This window comes from Syngnathus floridae, chromosome 1, assembly GCF_059516105.1.
Source record: "Syngnathus floridae isolate MCC-2025c chromosome 1, RoL_Sflo_1.0, whole genome shotgun sequence".
Classification (NCBI taxonomy): Eukaryota; Metazoa; Chordata; class Actinopteri; order Syngnathiformes; family Syngnathidae; genus Syngnathus; species Syngnathus floridae.
In genome coordinates, this window is record NC_142413.1 from 14,738,229 (window position 1) to 14,759,780 (window position 21,552).

Consider the following 21,552-nt stretch of genomic DNA (forward strand, 5'->3'; position numbering starts at 1 on the left):
TACAAATTCATTACATTAGTGGTACTAAATATAATTCAAATTGGGTACATTTGAGGTGTATATGTTAAATATGATGTCAATATGCAACAATAGAGGTGTGGACATTACATTCTGTAAGTGCACTTATAAAATTAATTACAGTAATCCGTAACTTATCTAAATTACAAAATTGTAGCAAGTGAAAATACTGAGTGGCAAGCAACTCTGGGGTACATTAGCCACAGTGACACCCTCCCCAGAAACATCGCGATTTCTGGAATTGATGACCACCATTCCACGTCTCTGCCTGCCCCAACTTTGCACCTGCACCTCGCCTACACTTCCATTTCCTGCTCGGCCTTTTCCGTCTTTTCCGCTGCAATCTAAAAGGCATCGTGTTGATGTTTTTTTTACAGACAGAACAAGTGGAGCCATCTCAGGAAGTCTCCAGTTGTCTCTGTGAGTTATCATGTGGGACTGAAAGAATGATAAGAGATGAAAAAGAATGAGAGAGAGTGAGAGAGAGAGAGCGTGCCCCATCAGGAATACTTCATCATATCTGAGGAAGAGTGAGAACGAAAGTATTCCGCTGACACAGCATAGAGATGTGCTCCTCAGATAACGTGCTGTACTGTACAATTAACTAAAGAATGCAATATCGGTAGAAATTGCATATGAATACTGATGCTGATCTGAAATACTGTGAAATTAATTGGATTGCTCAAACGGAGGGCGAGAAGGAGGAGATAAATCGTATATGTAAACATCTCTTCGTTTGGGAATGTGGGAAATATGATGCTTCTTTATTTCCCTGAATGAGCTGAACATTTTGATGTCGGAATGATTTGAGTCAGTGGAGAAAGGTGGAAGGAGGAAATCACTGCAAAAAATACTGTTAATTTGAGAATTTTATTGTGGAAATTTGGGAATTTTAGGAATGAGAAAAATAGTTCAGTATATAAATTTAATACCTGATAACCGAATGGAAATCCATTGCTGTGATTTGTGGATACTTGCGTTAACGCTTTTCACAATGACAAAGCCAAAAGTGTGGATTTTCACATGTAAAGTGAAGGATAGGCTGGTCGTCCCCGCCTGTGGCGACCTGTCAACTGATGATAGACGGAATGCTGCTGATTTATCCTCACTGATGAAAAACTGAATAAATTGCTGACACCTAGACCCCTACCATCCATCACATTGACACGCTCACTATTTACTAAATCACGAAGTTGCATGACACTCATTTGACCTATCACTTGTAGGCATGTCTATCATGAGTATAGCCATAAAAATGTCTCAAGAAGCTATGTCTGATAAGACATGGACAGTCGGCCACTGATTTGAAGGGGCCATTTCAGGCTCATTTTGGCCGATTTATAGAGGTTCTTCAAAGCCAGACTTGTTAAAGGCAGTTTACCTTGTAGGCCTGTCGATCATAAATAGACCCACAAATATCTCAGGAAGCCATGCTTGGAAACATAGAAGAAAATTGTCACATTTGTTTTGAAGCAGCCATTTTAAAGGGCTCCAAAGCAGTTTCATTTATCAATATAACATTTGGACAGCAAGTCTGTCATAACGAACCACAAAAAAGTTGCAAGCCTTCCCTCCTTAGAGTAGAACGCAGCCATTTGAAGCTCATTGTGCCATTTCCAAAGAGGAACTTTGTTTTATTTTGTTCAAATGCTATTGCAGTAAAGTTTGATGACAGGAAAATTCAGACCCTGAGCCAGTTTCACACTGCAAGATGGAATTTGGTTAAGTCTATTAATAGAGATCTTGTTCAAATGCTATCGCAGTAAAGTTTGATGACTTGTCAGAAAATGCTATATTCTAGTAATTCAAAAAGGAAAATTCCACCCTTGAGCCAGTTTCTCATTGCAAGATGGGATTTGGTTGACAAGTCTATCAAGAGTAGACCCACAAAAAGCTTGCAGAAGCCATGTCTGAAAATACACAGCAACTCTGCAGTCTATGTTGAAATGGCCTTCTTGGGATCATTTTGGTCATTTCCAGATGTCCTACCCAAAGTCCTTCACACATTTTTGGGCAATTGCTACTAGATTTGAACTTTGTATACAAGTACTACATCGATGGATCTGAGTTCGTCAACAAAACGGCAGAAAAAAAAATCAACATCTTAAAACACAAACCTCTAAAAAAATACAAGTGCACTGAAAAGATTTATCCAGTAGGTCCAAGAGTCACACGCGGAACACAAGATATCTTACCTACGATGTGAAACCAGCGCAGCCGGTATGTCTCAGTCATGATGATGCCCACCATGTGAGTTACGGGTTCCGTTTCCATGACAGCAAAGGTAAAGTGAGGCTCATCGAAGGCAATTGGCTCGGCGGGAGGGGACTCGGGCGAAACCCACTCGATGTCCAGCCTTGCTGCAGAGGACAGTGATGGGCTCCCCGCGTCCATGGCTTTAATCTACAAAATGTAGTGTCAAAATTGGTAATATTAGAAATGCAATCATAATTAGAAACCCGGTGTGTGGTAACTCCCCCATGCTCCTTTTATTAGCATGTACATACGTTGGACCGTTAATTTGTATCTGGACCCTGACACCATGGTCTTTAAACTATCCTGTTGGTTCATTTCATCATGTTAGCTGATGGAGAGTGTAAGGGGTTACTACCGTGAGAATGGTGTAATTCCCAGGCCAGAAGTCTCCAAGTGATGTCACCACACCCGTCAACGGATCAATTTGGAAACTGCCATCGTGGTCGTCCTGTAGCGTGTAGGTAACGTCGGCGTTGGAGCCCTCGTCGTCGTCATGGGCGATCATTCGGCAGACTTCCAGATGGCCGTCTTGTTGAAGCTGGGCGGGCAGTTTGACGTGGAAAAGTTTGTCTGTAAACTTGGGCCAGTTGTCGTTGTCGTCCAGCACACGAACCACCACCGTTGCGGTGGAGTGCAGAGACGGGGAGCCATTGTCGGACACTATGACCTGTCATACAATAATTGTAGTAAATCATAATTGCAATAAAACATATCTTGTCTTGTATGAACAGTATTATTTTTGGATTGAATTATATTGTATTGGAATTTGAGTGAATCGTTTCATAACTGGCTGGAGTGGATCCTATGGCATCGGAATTGGAGTAAACTCAACCGTTCCTGGAGTAAATTGCATGATGCTTGAAGTGAATCATGGAATTGGAGGTAAGTAGAGTAAATCATGTTGTATTGCATTTGGACTGGAGTCTATTTCAGCATGTCTGGTGTAAAGTATGTTGGCTGATATGATAGTATCGTGTTGTAGATACAGTGAATGATTTCATTGGTGCAAGGAATCACGTCGTAATTGGAGCCAACCATTTCGTATTTGGTGTGAATTGCAGAATATTTAAAATAAATGAGTCATTGAGAACTAGAGGCATAGCTTTCCAATGAATAGTTGGTTTAAGGTTTAGTTCCAATTTTAACATGGAGAGGATACCCCTTATTGGACTAAGCATCTCCTTCCTTATTCAGTACAAGACTGGGACAACTCTAATTTTCAAGATGGCTGTCTCCAAAACGAGGGTTCACCTCCCGCTAAAACATCGGACAAAGTTATGTTTAGAAAATATCCTAATACCCGAATCTAAGGAAAACCACATTTCCTGTGAAATCAGAAGTACTCATTGCCATATGAACCACTAACATATAAATCATTTATATCACTCTACTGCACTTAGCGATAATTGTATCTAATTATACAGTAATTGGAGTGGATAGTGTGGAAAGTATCCCAATCAGAACTTCATTGTATCATACGTATTTGCAAGGAATTGCATAACATTGTACTTGTATGCATTTAAGTGGTTTTTTAATGACAGTGACATGAAAACAGCAGGAACCTGGATGAGGAATTAAATGAAAAAAGTGCGAAGGTCTCACCTCAATACTGTACTCTGCTTTATCCTCACGATCCAACGCTGCCACTGTGCTGATGACACCTGTGCAAACACACAAACACACACATGTACACATGCACACACACGCACGCATGCACGCACACACACAAACACCCAAACACAAACACACACACACACAATTAGTGCTGGAATGTCCATTTCCCAAGCGTGAGTAATAGACACTAATATACAAAAATAAAGATTCATTTTTTAATACAGAGGTCTTGTCCCACCCCCTATAGTCATGATTAGGCATTTGCAAATTTTACTGATGTTTTTCTTCGAGCCAATCCTCCGTCATTCATGGAAAACCTCCCATTTGTGATTTTCCGCGACATGGCATTAGAAGATCTGAAATTTCATGGAAGAATATGATTTTTTTCTACTGTGGCATCTCTTTAGTTGAGACAGCATATGTTTACAGGTGCTCTGCACCCAGCACCTGACTGGCTTATCCGAATACAAACCGAAAGTAACGGAAGGGGTGTCTGAGTTGTAATCAACAGTAAGGATGGCAGCGACCGTGTTTGCTGCATCTGCTTTGGCTCAGATATCTTTGCTGAACCATCACCAAACAGTGCAATTTGTGACAGTGGCTCAGTGGAAGATCACAAACTTTACAGTTTTATCTCAATGGAAAATTCTAAAGTCCCCAACAGAAGCTTGTTCTTGTGCATGTTCTTATGCTGCAGAAGATAACTGTGAGGACCTTCCCATAGAAAATCAAGCTGCAACAAAGCATAAATGCTGACTTTTAACAAGTAAAAGCACGTCACCCATTAATGTATAACGACCCCCTCAGCTGAATTACAACCCGGCTGTCCCTGCTGAAACGCTGCCACATTTTTTAATTAACAAGCTCAAACAAAAGATGCGTTGATGTGGTGGCACATTATTATGCCTGGAGCATTAAAAGACATTTTACTTTCAGGTATACTTGACATCTCAGGTGAGGTGCTTCATTGAAAAGCAGTCTGCCTCAGGCTTCTCAAATCCCAATGAATGTTGATGGCGAGTATGCCAGGTCATCATTTTGCTTTTTTGGCCTAATAAAAAATGTTTCATCCTGATCCTGAACACGTATTGGAGACATTAGGTTTGAAATTAGCTGCAGTTACCTTTCTGTAAACTACCAGCGCAATTGAAGTCAAAAGTAGTGTCAAACAATGATGAAGATCAAACACCTGCTTCAGATTGGGGATCATTTGGGTGAATTTCACCAGTACGAGTTCAAGAGTTCCCCAAAATACAATTGTGTCTCTACTTACGAACTTAATTGGTCCCCAGTGTTCTGTTCAATTTTAAGCAATTCTTGGTTGATCGGGGGCACCCCTAAGTGAGTTTTAAGCAATTGTGAGACCCCTGCCCCCAGAAACAGGCTTGGAAAAAATTAAGAGACCACCCCTGTTTCTTTAGTTTCATGCTTATTTTAAATGCCCAGTACTACTTAATGTACATTCGTTTGGTGATTACAGTTTGTTCAGGAACAAACCATAAAAATGGCCACAAAATCATGAATCGACATAAGTGCCTGGTCTATGTACAGCACACTCTGAAAGTCAATCTGAAAGCTTAAACCTTAATGGTGTCGTGGCGATGTTTTTTAATTTTATTTTATTTATTTTAACTGCAAGCCGAGAGTCCGCTAAATCCGGCAGGGGGTTGGGAATGGGGCACATTGACAGCAGAGCAAACAAGGCCTAATCTTAAACCCCCAGGAGGCCATCATAAGGACAGGTGGGCATGTTAAGCAAGAGTGTTTTAGTCATTAGGAGCTTTCACTGGGTCAGTGAACACTCCATGAAGACAAGGACTGTCTGTGAACGGCTGGGTGTCATCTCCAGAGACACCTTCAGAGTAAATATTATAAGCGGAGTCATATAAATAAAATACCTAGTATCTTATTCTAATTTGACTGACTCATTGTATAATAATTAAAATGAATTGGATTGGTGCGGGAGGCGGCTTGGTGGGGCACTGGTTATCACGTTTGCCTCACAGTTAGGAGGGTGTGGGTTCGATTCCACCTTATGCCCTCCCTGTTTGGAGTTTGCATGTTCTCCCCAACCCTGTAATTGGCTGGCAACCAGTTCAGGGTGTCCCCTGCTTCCTGCTCGATGACTGCTGGAATATGCTCCAGCACGCCCGCGACCCCTGTGGGGACAAGCGGTATAGAAAATGGATATTGCATTCCAAATAAAACAAATGTAAATCCGGCTTCAAGGATAGAGATGAGAATCTCTTGATGCTCACTATTCAGTCATCTGTGTTGTCTTGAATACATGGAATATTTTTGGCCAGGCGTGCAGTTTCTACGTTCATTACAAACGTATGCAAATGGACACTGCGGTGTGAACAGTCACTCAAAGAGATCAATTTCATGTTATTCTCATGCTAAACTCTTGAAGCTCTTTCAGCAACCACCAAGTGCCACATCTGCACCAGAAAGCTGAAATTGTAAGATGAAAAGCTTGCTATCAGCCCATTGATCACAGTGTGCTGTTGTCATTTATTTGGAGACTTCACACAGAACGTTATATTTTCTAGCAACTGACATTTCCATAAGTGTGGAAAATAAAAATGCATCTAAACAGGAATTAACCAGTGCTATCTGCTTCTTTCTACCTGCCAATTCTTCTTTAATGCATAATTTAAAGTCATTTTATAATTTAAAGTTTACTTTAGTTACATGCACTCATAATCTCAGTCCTGCTGTGACAGTGTTTTCAAAGGTTATTTTACAAAAATAAATGGGCTATCAAAGTGTATTTTTAATTAGGTCAATAAAATATTTACAGACAACATTTTACCGTCTGACTATAGAGGTTCCCATTTGATAATTGAAGTAAAATATATGCAATATATGTGCAGTACAATGAGAATAAATGCTATTATGTTTGAAATCAGAGGTTCTGCTATTTGTAATGTATAGATTTTTTTGAACTAATAAAAGAAGAAAAGAATGTTTATTAACAGAAAATAAAAACTAAATTCTTGCAATGAATAGAATAAACAAGAATATATAATTAATTAGTAAAAGTAAAGTAAAACAATATGTTTTTTATTTTTAGACAGAGGGATAGGGATAAGCCACCACACTGACATTCATAGAAACAAAATCTGTCAGCTTCAAGACAAAAAAATTGCAAGGGAATTTTGTTTTAAATGGAAATATTAATAAACAGTAATATTTTAAAAAATTAGAACAATAAAGGATAAATAAACCAAATTTAACTGTATGCTAATTTATAATGCGTCCATCCATCCATTGTTTGAACTGCTTTTCCTCACAAGGGTTGCGGGTTCATTGCTGCCTTTACCAGTAATGTAAAAAAATCTGTATGCCTGCAGTTAAGTAGAGAACCAAATGTTACTACCAAAAGGTGCCTCCGCTCTTTTGACACCTGCTGAACTTTAACCCCCAGAAAACCCACAACCACCCCCTGACCTCTTGTACGGAAAGCTTCTGTTTAATGTCAAACAGTAGAGCTATGTGTGCATCATCTACAGCTTGTAGCAGCTTGCAGCCAGCGGGGTGGCCTGAAACACATCAAAGTTCACCTTCACCTCATGTATCCTAAAAGGAAAACATGCAGCGACACGAGGGCCTGCACTTTGCTCCATTTCTCAACTTCCATTCAAGCCTGACATTCAGAAAGAATGCATTGAGTTTGATTGAGCGACACGCCCAGCAGGCCTCTCGCTCTGTTCACTCTGCTCAGACTTGTAGTGAGTCGACTCATAGGAAGAATTATTCATCGTCTTATTATCATTACTCAAAGTGTGTGTGTGTGCTACAATTTGGCATTTGGTCAATTCAAACTAAACAGGAAATTAATTTGGCATTTGGTCAATTCAAACTAAACAGGAAATTGTTCATTTTTTACTATCTATCTATCTATCTATCTATCTATCTATCTATCTATCTATCTATCTATCTATCTATCTATCTATCTATCTATCTATCTATCTATCTATCTATCTATCTATCTATCTATCTATCTATCTATCTATCTATCTATCTATCTATCTATCTATCTATCTATCTATCAAATTTGAAAACCCTACTTTCCTCTCCCCCAGCCAAACTGCCTGTATTGGATGCAGCGTCACAATAAGAGCATTTTATTTCCAAAGTACTTCTCAGAGAGAGTTCAAACAAAACATTAACAGTTGCACGTGTCAACTTTCATGCCTCTGTCATGTTGCGGATTTCTGCAATCACTTTTTACAGTTGTCATTCAGACAAAGTACTATCCAGCGCGATTTTTCTCGCAATCCCCAAAAATGTGTAATATTTTTTGGTGGGAGGCTGCATCGGATTGATGACATTTCAATATACTCCGATGGGAAATGATGAGTTGAGATGGGAGTGATTTGAGTTGCGAGCTTGGTGACTGAAATCTCAAGGCACCACTTAACAGTCAAGTCTGGATTTATCTTTATTGAAAGGCATATAGTGTATTGAAGAAGAGGCAATTTGGGAGCACTTGACTGCAAGCCTCATTCTGAATCATCTCGAGTTTTTAATCTAGTGTGTCGGGCAAGTAAAAGCCAGTCAACATGATAGAGTTACATCAGAGTGCTCTGTAAGAAAAAACTGCGAGTTGGAAGCCTGTTCCAACTGTTTGTTGTGCTGTTAGAAAACTGCAGTTGTTTGTTTACATTCAAACCCACTTTATAGCAAATGTGAATGACGTCATGCATGCTTTTATCACAGGATTACAATTTGAGTATCTTGGCGCCCTCATACTGGTCATTGTAGATTCCAGTCTTGCTCCTTTTTTGTCGACTTCACACAAGTGCAAAAAAAGAGAATAAGCCTCCTACTATATGCTCCCAAGAGAGCAAACAAGAGATCTTGCTCTGCCATTTATTATTTTATTATTTTTTTAGATTTAGTTTTCGTTTCTGTACTTTACTTGAGGTGCTGCTCAGTAAAGTTCAAGACATCTCGCCTAAAGTCTGCAACCTGGGCACCAAACTATCATTTTAATCCCACAGAAATTCTGCCTTTTTTCACTTGCAAAATGTTTTGGGACAATGGTGTAATTGTCTACAGTGGAAGGCATGTTTCTGATTTGTTTATTAGTATGAATAGGCGTTGATCTATTCATAAGACCTTGCATGCAGTATTTGCACATCTCCCTGAGGAATACAATCAAAAACAAGCTTATATATTTCCACTGTTACTCATCTGTTATGCATACTACACCATTTTTTTATCCTCATCATTGTGATTATTTTTGGGGGCCAGTAAGCCAAAATTTGTGACATCCAGACCAAATCAATCAATCAATCAATCAATCAATCAATCAATCAATCAATCAATCAATCAATCAATCAATCAATCTCTTTGAATGCTGAACATTCCTGTGCGAGCCTCTCTACAGCGGCATCTCGTTTCTTTTTATGCTGCCTGCATGCTGGCACACTAAAAAGATGCACCGGCATGTCACAGCCTGGCGCTGTTGTTTTATGTCAACAGATTTCATTTCGCCATCAAATTGTCAACGGGAAACCAGACAATAGCTTTCATTGAGGAGTCATTAAAAAGGAATAAAGGGCGTGATGGGGATTAAGGTTAGGGCCTGCTGCGGTTCTCAGTGGCTTATATCTCAGTAGTCTGTCCTAGTTTGCTGCGGGTTATGTCCCACTGCGTACTCATTTGTATCCTATAAAAACAGAACAGTTAAACATGAGTTAAATGTGTCACTAACCTGTTTTGCGATCAACATCAAAGTACGTCCGATGAGACTCTGACATGTGGAATGAAAGCTGTCCTTGCGATGATGCGTCAGCATCTGAGGCTGCCACCAGGATGACAGACGTGACAGCATCCATATTCTCCGGGACGGTCGCAAAGTAGACAGGCTGGGAAAGCTCCGGAGCGTTGTCGTTGATGTCCAGCACGTCCACATAGATGTGCGTCCACGAGGCCAGGGGCTCAGTACCAAGGTCAGTGGCCATCACAGAGAGCCAGTAGTGGTAAACCTTTTCCCGGTCCAGCGGCCGAGTGGTCCGGATCACCCCTGTGTATACATTGTTATGAACAAAATATTTAGATTGGAGTGGTGAGTATGACTTCACTAAAAGTTCTCCAGTGTTGACCGTGACATTTGAGTACTAAATAGATAAGTACTAAAAGATTTTCACGAGAGATGTGTTCCAGAACCACCTGCAAATAAAATCGAAAATCTGCTAAGCTAAAACTATATAGTATGTATTATTTAGAAATTTAAGCATAATTGAATTCAAATTTCAAACACGTGGTGTTTCTTATTGGCTGCAGAAGGGCATGGATGTATTGAAAGTCAATTGGGACAATTCGGGCGTACTGCATATTTGTCTTGGGCTTGTCGTAAAGTTAGATCCAAACTTTAAGAGTTGTAAAATCATGCAAATCAATCAATTTTCTACTTCGTTGAGCCATCATAATATCCGAAGCCAGGAGAGGACATCACCAAACTATCCGCCCCCGTCCGGTTTGACATAGAACTCAATTTGCCCTGATTTTATCTGAGCCATAAGTGCAGTGGCAGGCTAATAGAATATCAAGTGATTTGTTGAGGGTTCGCAAGATGGGCTACAAGCAAAAAAGTTATGCACTGATGGGAAAAAAAAACACAAAACACCTCGTCAAAGACCTAGAGGCAATACCATGTCTGCCCTACCGGCAGCTGAAGTGCACAATGTATCTTAAGGATGAAAAAATAGCCTGCTATTCATCAGACTAAATAATTTCACAGATTTGAAAAGTGTTATTATTTACGTATATACTATTATTTTTCATCATTAGAAATGAGTATTTCCCGTCTGTTCAGGCATGGCCTTGAAAACATTTTGTAGATTTTTTCATGTTGGAAATGCGAGCTACATTTCGTTTTGCTAAGTGGAATTGGCTCAGAACTGTTTATTTTGGAAGGATTCCTGGAAATGGTCAAGGCCAGATCCTCACTTATCAAAATTGCGTACGCAAAATCAGGGTCTCACCACTGCTTTACTATGATGTTCATGACAATCCCCTGAAATTTGATCAGTTTGTCAGTAAACTATTTCAGCTCTACTTTTATCCTGTCTTACCTGTTTCCTCGTCAATGACGAACACTCCGAGACCAGAACCGTCATGGATGTGGTATCGGATGACGCCGTCTTCACCCACGTCCTTGTCCGTGGCTGTCACTGTGAGCACTGATGTACCCTCCACTGCGTCCTCCATCACCATGGCCTCAAACACAAACTCAGAGAAAAGTGGCCGGTGGAGGTTCTCATTTACATCTAAGACCTGGATCTCCACGATGCAGGACGACGATAGGGATCGCGGGAGGCCGTGGTCAACGGCGCGAACAGTAAAGTTGTACAATGGCTTTTGCTCAAAGTCCAGCTCCCTCTCGAGGGTCAAGGCACCGGTGGAGGAGTCCAGGCCAAAGATCCCACCCTCTGTGTTCTTAAGGTTGTATGAGATGAGGCCACCGGCACCCAGATCAGGGTCCACACTCTCTACCCACAGCAGTAAGGTTCCCAATGGTAAATCCTCAGGAACTTTGACTCTGTAGATCTTTGTTAGAAAGGTTGGCGGGTTGTCGTTGACGTCCTGGAGCACTACTATAAGGTGGAGGGTGGCAAACAACGGGGGAGAGAATTTGGACTGATCCCTGGCTTCAATCCAGAGGTCATGCCTGGGTGAGGTTTCTCGATCCAAAGGAGCTGTGACCACCACCTCGCCTGTGACATCATCAATCTGAAATCTGTCGGTAGTTGTCAGAAGGCTGTACTTGATTTTCCCGCTTGCATCTTTGTCAGAATCAGTTGCATGGGCTGTGAAAATGACAGAGTCTACTTTGATGTTTTCGGGGATTCGAATCACATGTCTAGGCTGATCGAAAAGAGGCGGGTTGTCGTTGACGTCCAACACATTCACTGCAAGAAACTTCCACACTGACCTTTGCGGGGATCCCAGATCATAGGCAGTGATGTTCAGAATGTAGAACTCTCTACTCTCTCGGTCGAGCCGACAAACTAGACGAAGATCCCCGGAGAAGGTGTCTACAGCAAAGCAGCCATCCTCGTTCCCACCAGTGATGGCGTATGCAAGCATCCCATTAAAGCCTGAATCGTGGTCTGATGCATCCAATTGGACCACGGTAGAGTTCAGCGGGTAGTCCTCAGAGAGATCCAGAGAGCTGGGAAGGCCAGCATCAAACATTGGAGGGTGTCTGTTAGTGATGTGGATATCAGAGGATGTATCTTCCACATTTTCAGTCCAGATGGGTTTGATTGACTCTATCAGTTTGTCTGTGAGCTGTTTGAAAATTAATGTTTCCTGACAGCGAACTGTCGGCTCATCGCCCCAGCTGGTGACTGTCACCCGCACAACTGATGGCTCTGAACGGTGCTCCCCGTCAAAGGCTACAACTCCCAAATCGAATGAATATACACCCGGTGGGATTGTATGCTTCAGGTTGACCTCACCTGAAACAGAGTCAATGGCAAATATCTGGAGTTCATTGCCCGACTCAATGAAATAGCGCAGTTGCTGCAGTTCATCCAAGTCAATAGCCGACAGCTCCACAACCACATGGCCAACGGCAAGATCTGGGGGTACTGTGACGTTGCAGCCCACAGTCTCAAAAAGAGGCACGTTGTCGTTAACATTGTTGAGGGTGATTGTCACGGCACACTCGCTGACCCGACTGAATGGCTCGCCACTGTCTGAGGCCCAAACCCTAAGGTGGTACCAACGCTTCATGAGCTCAAAGTCCATGTGTCCTGTAGTGAAGATGACACCCGTAAAGGGGTCTATTGCGAACGGCAGGTGGTCTGCATTGGCAATGGTGTAAGTCACAAAGCTGTGTTTCCCCTCATCCTTGTCTGTTGCTTTTATTTTCAAAAGGCTGCTGCCGATGGGGCTATTTTCATCCACTGTGGCCTGATAGGAGGACTGTGTGAACTCTGGACTATTGTCATTCTCGTCTGCAATCTTGACCACGACGTGAGCCTTAGCCTCGCCTCCATTAGCTAGTATGTCAAATTCATAGTGTTTCTGACCCTCGTAGTCAAACATCTCCCTGGTGATGATGATCCCGCTTTTGGGATTTATCTTAAATTTAGAGCTGTCTGCATTTGTCTTAACACTGTATGTCACATTGCCGAAACTAACTGACACCTTTGCAACAAAGGTTTTCGGGGGAGACAACTCACTGAGGACAACAACGTAGGTGTCTTCCAAGAATGACATTGGTCGGTAATGAAAGGCAGGAATGTGGATCTTAGCAACGGAAGACATCAAACCAGGGGAACTGATGTCTTGAGCTTGTAAGGACAGATTATGCCCAAAGGGACTTTGTGACCAGAGGATCTTCTTGGTGGAGACTATTTGGAAGTCATTCCCCTGCAATCCGTCAGGGATGACCTCAAAGTTTTTGTGAGGATCACCGCTAACGATTCGAAGAGAATTGACGGGCTTCAGGCCTGCCTCGACGTGGACGTTGATCGTCACCATACCGTCTGCAGAGACCAATGGATCGGCAGGAGGTTTGATCACCGGAGAAGCCGCGGCAGCTTTTTGTACTTTCACGTTCACCTTGGCGACGTTGCCAAATTTCTGAACACCTGAGATCCTCTTGGTTCTGTCCTCAGCTAACACGGTGAGCTCGTATCGCTCGCTGCGGGTGTGGTTGAGTTTCTTCAACAGACTGATGGTTCCGCTGAAAGGGTCCACAATAAACGGATGGGATTTGATGGTGAATGAGTAATAGAACTCGGCGTTGCTGCCCATATCAGCATCCGCCGCGCTAACCTTGGTCAAAATGGTCTGGAGTGGCGTGTCTTCTGAGATGGCCACGCTATATGAGGATGGGTCGAAAAGAGGCTTGAGGTCGTTTGTGTCCAGGATCTGAACAAAGACTTTGGTCTTCGCTTGAAGTTCTTGAGTGCTCTCTGTGGCCTTCACCGTCAGTGTATAACTATCCCTCACTTCCCTGTTTAAAAGTGCTGCATGTCGAGTTTTGATCCTCAGGAAACAAAAATCTCCTACTCTGACATCCTCTGCTTGGAAATAGCCGCTGTCGTCTCCGGAAACGATCGAATATTTGATTTCCCAGAATGTATCCGCCATCTCCAAGCCCATCTTCACTGGAGTCTCGACGTACGACCCTGCACCGGAGTTCTCGTCGATGGTGGTGTTGTAGAGATGGTGCGTGAATCTCAGTGGAGATCCAGCTTTGAGTTCCGCCACTGTTCCATCACATGATGCTGAATTTATCAGAATTGTGGCTAATATTAGCCAGTTAGCAAATAGTGATGCAGCCATTTTTTGAAGTCTGAAAAGGAAAAAACACAAACATAAGCATGAAGGATATGTTTTATGATAAAAGGACACCAGTGAATTGCATTCTCAAATGTGTTTGACTGTTTAAATTGTTAGGAAAAGTTGCACTTTCCCAATCCAGACGATCCAATCCAGCATTTTTAGGTGATGGGAAAATTTACAATTAAATTAATGATCCATTACAGCATTTCTATGATCAAACATAGGGTTTTGAAAGCCCAATTCAGCTAAAGAAAAACTCATTTGATATTTTTTGTCAGCATGCTCTGGTCATGTGCAATGGTCGAAAAATATCTATTTTTCACAATTTGTCAAGTACAGTATATGGCATTCAAATTTGACAGCAATCAGAAAATGTTTGAAGGACACTTAAAAATGTTCAAACAACAATCTCACACGAGCAGAATTTTACGACGTAAAGAATGCATTCATATAGACAAAAAAGAAATCAAGGGGGGTTTCCTACCCTGAAACTTGGGGGAAGCTAAACAATACAGCACCTCCAAAACGTGTAATCATCATTGCATCCTGAATCAACTTGTGTATGTTTGAGCATAAAAACAATCACACACGCTCTCTCTGTGTCATCCAGTCTGCCACTGGCAACAAAATCAAATACAATACCAGATGTCTTGTTCTGACATGCTCTGAGTAAGCGCAACACAGCGTTCCAGAAGACCAAAGTTGCCTTGAAGCATTTTGAAGCAGGTGGCAGCCCCCACAAATGCTTCTGTAATTATTCCGCTGACAAGTGCGTCGCAGGCAACAAGTTGCAACTGAGATGGCTTTTGATGGGTCAGCTCAGAGGTTTGTGCTGTGATTTCAGTGGGAATCTAATGTGCTGCTCTGTGCTGTGCATTAGTTGCAGTCGGACAACCACAGATTCTAAGAGGGCCCAAAGATGCAGATGTTTTTTTGGCAGTGAAGGAATACAAGACAGCTATGCATACAAATGTCATGTGAAATAATGGTAAATTTGTTTATATTAATATATCCTTCATAATTATTAGAAGCGTATTACATTGGTTAGCACATCTGCCTCACAGTTAAGAGGGTGTGGGTTCAATTCCACCTCCGGCCCTCCCTGTGTGGAGTTTGCATATTCTTCCCATGCCTGTGTAGATTTTCTCCAGGCACTCCGGTTTCCTCCCACATCCCTAAAACATACACGTTGAACTTATTGAGCACTCCAAATTGCTTCTAGGTGTGAGTGTGGATGGTTGTTCATCTCTGTGTGCCCTGCGATTGACGAGAAACCAGTTCAGGTTGTCCTGCGCCTACTGCCCGACGGCTGGGATAGGCTCCAGCACGCCTGCAACCCTCATGAGGGCAAGTGGTACAGAAAATGGATGGATGGATGGATGGATGGATGGATGGATGGATGGATGGATGGATGGATGGATGGATGGATGGATGGATGGATGGATGGATGGATGGATGGATGGACGGACGGACGGACGGACGGACGGACGGACGAACGGATGGATGGAAAGCATGTGATTTCTGACAAATAGGTTTTACCTTGAATGTACTTTTAAAAGAAAATGTTACATTCAAATGAATGGTACATTAAAAAACTGACAAGATATAGATGGGCATAGGCAAAATTTAACTCCTAATATTCTACAACAGAATTTTACTGGCAATAAAACATTTCCATGCTCAATGAGGGTGCCAGTTAATTTCATTATTTTGCTTTTTGCCACAGAGCTGGGTCCCTATGCGCCATGTATAGTAGAGGTTCACTATCTATAGTGTTTCCCAGTTATAACGCGGTTCCCCATTTTAACGCGGTTCATCATTCCCATTGTCATGGTGGTGGTGAAAAATAAGAAATCTGAATACAACTGAGACACCGCCAGAGATGGGAGCTTTGCGCCAAACAATCTGCCTCAGGGTGCTCGCTGGGTGGTCACAAGGTCGCTCGGTGTCACTATTGCGGGAGTGAAAAACAGAAAGAATTGTTTTCCTCCAGGGCAACTGGCTGCTGTGGTCACCTCAGCGTGCACCCACAAAAAAGATCCTGTGGCATTTACTCCATTCATTGTGCAAGTAGAGGTGAGAGTTTTGGTCGAACAATTTACGGATGCTTCTTCATGACAAGGCGCCTGCTCGCAATTCCCTGAGCATCCTTCAGTTCCTTAGGCAAAGGATACACTCAAGCTTTTTTTGTCTTAATTTGCCGGCTGCCTCAATAACATACCTACCCGTGCTAATCTACACCAAAGTGTGCAGAGCATCATCTGCAATTAGATTTGGGGAAAAAATAATGTCTTTCCACCTCTTCCGAAAGACAATTAGAGTGCCACAGCGGAGATAACCAACTGCTATCATGTTTTATCTAAGCATCTTGACAGGATTATGCAAAAGGCTCGCCTGGCTACGGTGCAGGCACTTTGCCCGTGCAGGTAGGCTGCTGGTGTTGGAAGCTCCAGCGGTGGGTGACGATGATGATGACGGTGACGATGATGGTGCGGGCGCTTTATCTGCTGCTCAGAGGCGACACACTACTGACGCAGAAGCAGATTAGTACACTCTGGGTCACTGTTTGGGTTTCAGGGCCGTGAGATTTTAGGCATCGTTGTCATCTCAACATAGCATCCCACTTAGTTTAGGTAACACACAGACACCAATCAGTTGATGCACGCATCATTTACCTCGGGTGTCAAACTTGTTTACATGGAGCGCCACACCATCATTGTGGTTGCACTTTGTTGGTTAAAACAGGAAAGACAGCAATTGCTAAGGGAATTAATATTTGCTGGTGAACAGTGTTCCATATTTTTTCATGTCTTCTGCTATTGTAACTCATTATTAACCAATTCAAAGTGTTAAAGATAGATTGAGAAGAAATATGTTAGCACTTTTGAACACTTTGTTTTATTTTGTTTTGAATTGATAGTGTTATACTTCCTTACATAATGTAGCGGTCAGCCATAAGGTTGCAGGACCAAAATTAAATAAATAATAAATTTAAAAAAAAAATCTAATAAATAAAGTGTCAATTTTTGCAATGATATATTACAGTGTTACTTAGCATGCAGCAAGCTGAAGGGAACACTTTTCAAATCAATGTATGTATCAACGTAATGAGTGAATCGGGAAAACAAATAAGGTTGCATTTTCTCGGTTACAGCGCAGTGGTAAATATGTACTTTGGCATTCACTCGATAGTGTGCCGAAACACAGTTGGAAGTTTTGGAGACTTGTGTATAGCCTACGCTACGTCCCCGACTTCTGATTAGAATTCATTTGAACATAACAAGTCCTGACACAAGAGAAATTTTATTATCCAGAACCTACTGGGATGGATTCAGTTTAATTTGTGCTTCTCTGTGGAGAAGCAGCAGCACAGAATTATAATAACTTTTTTAAAAAGTGATTTAGTTGTACATTTTTAGGGGTGGTGGTGGCGGCATTGGGGGTGGTTGACAGAAGTGCTGCGGGTCCTGTTGTGACGCTCCTGGGAAGAATGAGGGCTACAGAGAAATGTAAACCCGCTCGACAAGTGGCTGCAGGTTACTCCTCAAGTGTGTGCGTGTGTTTCTTCCCCCGCAGGCCCAGAAAACACAAATGTTCCCGATCAATCATCATTCCAGTCGGATTTATGTGTGCAGGGAAACTGAAAAACTCTTCACTTTCCCACCACCACAACAACAACACTAACAATAAATTGTTAGTGCTCGAGCACGGAGGTGAGATTGCTTCATTTCCTCCTCATTATTGTTCTTAGGGCAAATCAATTGACATTTTGAGGACATTCCCCTTACTCAAACATGCACCATATGCTAGTGGAAATATCTGGTAGATATTGTGGGTGTGAAACCTTCCAACCTTAGCTTGATACTGCCCTCTCGATATTTTGGTTTTAAATTTTGCTGCTCAAGCCAGTTTCATTTGGCAGGTACATATGTCCAACACAAGCAGACTAAATAGTCCCAAGGACAGTAAAACACACAAAGTCCGCCATTTTGGTTTCAAGTGCTCATTTTGGGTGGATTTTGGCCCCTTTCCAGGTGTAATAGTGTGCAATTCCGAAGAATTTTACACAGCCTTGATTTCTAGGTGTTCTCCCATGTAGTAATTATATATGCCAGTTTCCCTTAGCGACATGAAATTTGGTGTTCAGGTATATCATGAGTAGACTCACTTAAAGTCTTGAAGTTCATAACTGGAAACATAGATGGCTCTATTTTCATTGACAGCGCAGCTGCACCCAAGTGTAAAATCTGACGTATTCTTATTTTTGGCAGACATAAGCGATGCACTTGTTTGCAAATTTGGTTCGTCACCCTGCCAGTATACCGACCGTTTGCAAAGGTCTGCAAAAATATCAAAACTTAAACTAACCCGCTCCTGTGTAGAATGACATCACGCCTCTCTCCACACATGTACTGAGAACCTAAAACTAGCCTGGAAAGGGCTATTTTTGTTTGGAGAAGCCATTTTACGGTCTCTTGAAGACTTTGATAAAACCAAACCCGTCCACTCGTGTTATGTGGAAGCATGAAATATAATAGCTGCATCAACCATGAGTAAACCCACAAAAAAAGTCTCAAGAACACACGTGGAAAACATGCAGGGTGTCTTCCATTTACACCGTTTCTAGAGGTCCTGGAAATGGGGTAATCGAACAAGCCAGCTTCCCATAGAGACCTGAACTATGTTCGACATGACTATAATGAGTAGACCCACTAAAAACCTCAGAAAAGGAATCAAGAAGTTTCACATTTTCATTTTGAGCAACAACGAATATCATTTTGGTAATGTATACTAGAAAGATAGATGAGAGTAAATTGCGAAGGAGTTTTCATCATTGTGTTGGGCTGCAAAGTTTGATGGCTCGCCATAAAACAAAAACTGTGGTGTGAAGTTCCGTTCAGTGATAATATACCTTTGTTTGCTCTAAACTTTACTAAACAGTCCAATGTGGAATAAATAAACAGGAATAATTAACTGCCCTCCTTGGTGAGGATGTGTAGTGCCGATATACTGTGCGTGGGTGTATGCGTATGTGCAGGACTGTGCGTGTGTGGTTGTGTGCATGTGATTGTGTGTGTGTGTGTGCATGCACAGGTAGTACGAAGGATGCTGATGCTGATGTGTGGGATCCATTATGTGGCTGACAGCGTTCATTAGCTTCAAATGGAGTTCATGATTGTTTGTGTGTTTTCAATGTGTTGCCTAATCCATCCTCCTCATGGCTATACCTTGAACCCCCATTACAGCCTGGAGGAGGGAGGGATGGGGCATACCACGACCCACGCAAATGTTTACCGAGTAAAAACAAAGTGATTAGCTTCGGAGCTTCTTGTATAACGCTCACAATAACCCTTGATGTGCTCAATGTGAGTGAAAGGTATGAAACACTCACTGAGCCATTGACAAAAAGTCATAAAAAGTTTGCAACAGAGCTGAAGAAGACAGTAGTCTGCCTGTAGCTCTTTTCGCACTACCCGACAAAGCTGAAAAATTAAGATACACAATACAATACATAAGTCGTAGGTCACCATCACAGACTGCTGTTATGTGGTAAATAGTACATAGTGTGGCATGATTGTGTTGCATTGTGTAATGCGTGAGGCCATCCACAGCAACGAGTCAAGGCTGTGCTTGGTGTAATTATTGAGCATTTGCCATTGTTTCAAAACTGTGTGTGTGGGAGGTGGTCCATATATGTAAGCTTCCCCACTACCCTAGCGGTTGGAAGGCCTCTTAATATGGGAGATGCTTTGTTGTTTGTTTTCCCCAATATCGTTTCACTACTCCATGAGGCATGCTTCAAGACAACTCCATCAGCAATGTGGGTAGGCTATGCGAGTATTGCATTCACAGTATCAGGAATTTTTGGAAATCTTGAAAAATGAGATACCATTTGCAAAACTGAGCAGGATGCACCAAGAAAAAATTGCCTAAATTATACGGAAATTCTTTGTCCAAAACGTTCAAGGCTTATTTTTATTGCTCAAGAAACTGCCAGCAGGTAATATAGTACACAAAGCATGAAGGGCACGAGCCTTGGTCTGAAAAATAACTATATTTTACAACTTATACAAGTTAGATTTTAGATTTTTTAGATTTTTGTTTTTTGAAAGAAATCACTCTTAACTTCCAAAGAATGTTAATTGCTGTGAGAAAGGTTAGTGGTCATGCAAATTTACCAGCTTCATGGACAGTAGTTCCTAGGCTGGAAACAAAAATAAAACAGCAACTCAAAAAAATGAAAACGAGTTATTTTCAAAGGAATAAATAATAAAAAAGAGCTCTAAAAAAGAAGATAGAGAGATAGAAAGGGAGACAGGTTTCACTGTGCTATTTCAAGGTTACCCCTTTTCACTTATATTACAACGGATACAATAGTTTCAATTCAGCTGTGACATTGACTGTTGCAATTGCAGATGTTTTGTGTTATCAGGCATCGGAAAACACAAGCATTTATACACTTGTAGCAACTTGCAGCAAAATTGTTGAGGGAATGAGATAGAGATTGTTGCCCTTTTACATCATGTAATTTGTGGCGGATGCAATTTGTTTAGTTAATTCTGTCAAATTCTTATTTGCATCACATCACCACAATGTGTGTTTTTCTTTACCAACAACAAAAACGAGGGCTTCCTCCCAGAAATAAATGTCCTGTTTATCAAAACACTACGGTGGTACCTAAACTTAAGAGTGACTTAACATTGACATAATGAGTTTTCAAGATATGAGTCATTGCTCGAGTGATATTTTTCAGTTAAAAACAGCTTTTCTTTCATAATGAGGCATTGAGAATTGGTATGAAATATATGAGCTCAAACGCTTTGCACAATTTAGACTTCAAACATCACCTGTTGACCAGCAGCTACAACAACAATACTCATAATCATGATACTCAGAAACAATACAGTTCTTGCTGTATCCCGATAAAATACTAAAATCAAATCTGGCTCAGTTGTTTTGTTGATCTGTAGAAGCAAACTACTAATTCATGACAAGAATGCTAACGGACGCGTCACAAATTGGACCACCTGTTTTTATATTTTTACTCAATGTCCTCCTCCCTGCTCTAAGTTGTCCTCCCCAGTGGAGGTAAAAAAATAAATTAAGAGTGTGACAGCTTTATGAGCTTTCCCTGCATCCCATCTGTGCGCAAATGCCTCTGACCTTTCAACTGTCCCTCAACAACTTCCCAGCAGAATCCATTGTGGAAACATGTAACACGTTCAGCCCCGCAGCCCCGACTCCTGGACATTTCTCACATTCCATAGGCAGTTTGTTAGCCTTTGGCTGTGTCGTTAGCACTGATAATCTGAAAGGAGATCTGAAAAGAGTTTATGAGTATGTTGT

The 21,552-nt window shown here is 41.7% G+C and overlaps 1 protein-coding gene across 1 annotated transcript in view; it reads right to left on the reverse strand.

The window, feature by feature from the left end:
* The window catches only part of fat2 (FAT atypical cadherin 2), an 80,898-nt gene that overhangs the window by 54,058 nt on the left and 5,288 nt on the right, over positions 1-21,552 (reverse strand). Inside the window, exons 3-7 of the mRNA XM_088374907.1 lie at positions 10,977-14,215; positions 9,614-9,925; positions 3,877-3,935; positions 2,630-2,941; positions 2,214-2,421 (exon numbers count right to left, since the gene is read on the reverse strand). Coding sequence (XP_088231033.1) covers positions 2,214-2,421; positions 2,630-2,941; positions 3,877-3,935; positions 9,614-9,925; positions 10,977-14,205 — 4,120 coding nt within the window. The 5' untranslated portion in view covers positions 14,206-14,215. The remainder of the gene's footprint in view (positions 1-2,213; positions 2,422-2,629; positions 2,942-3,876; positions 3,936-9,613; positions 9,926-10,976; positions 14,216-21,552) is intronic.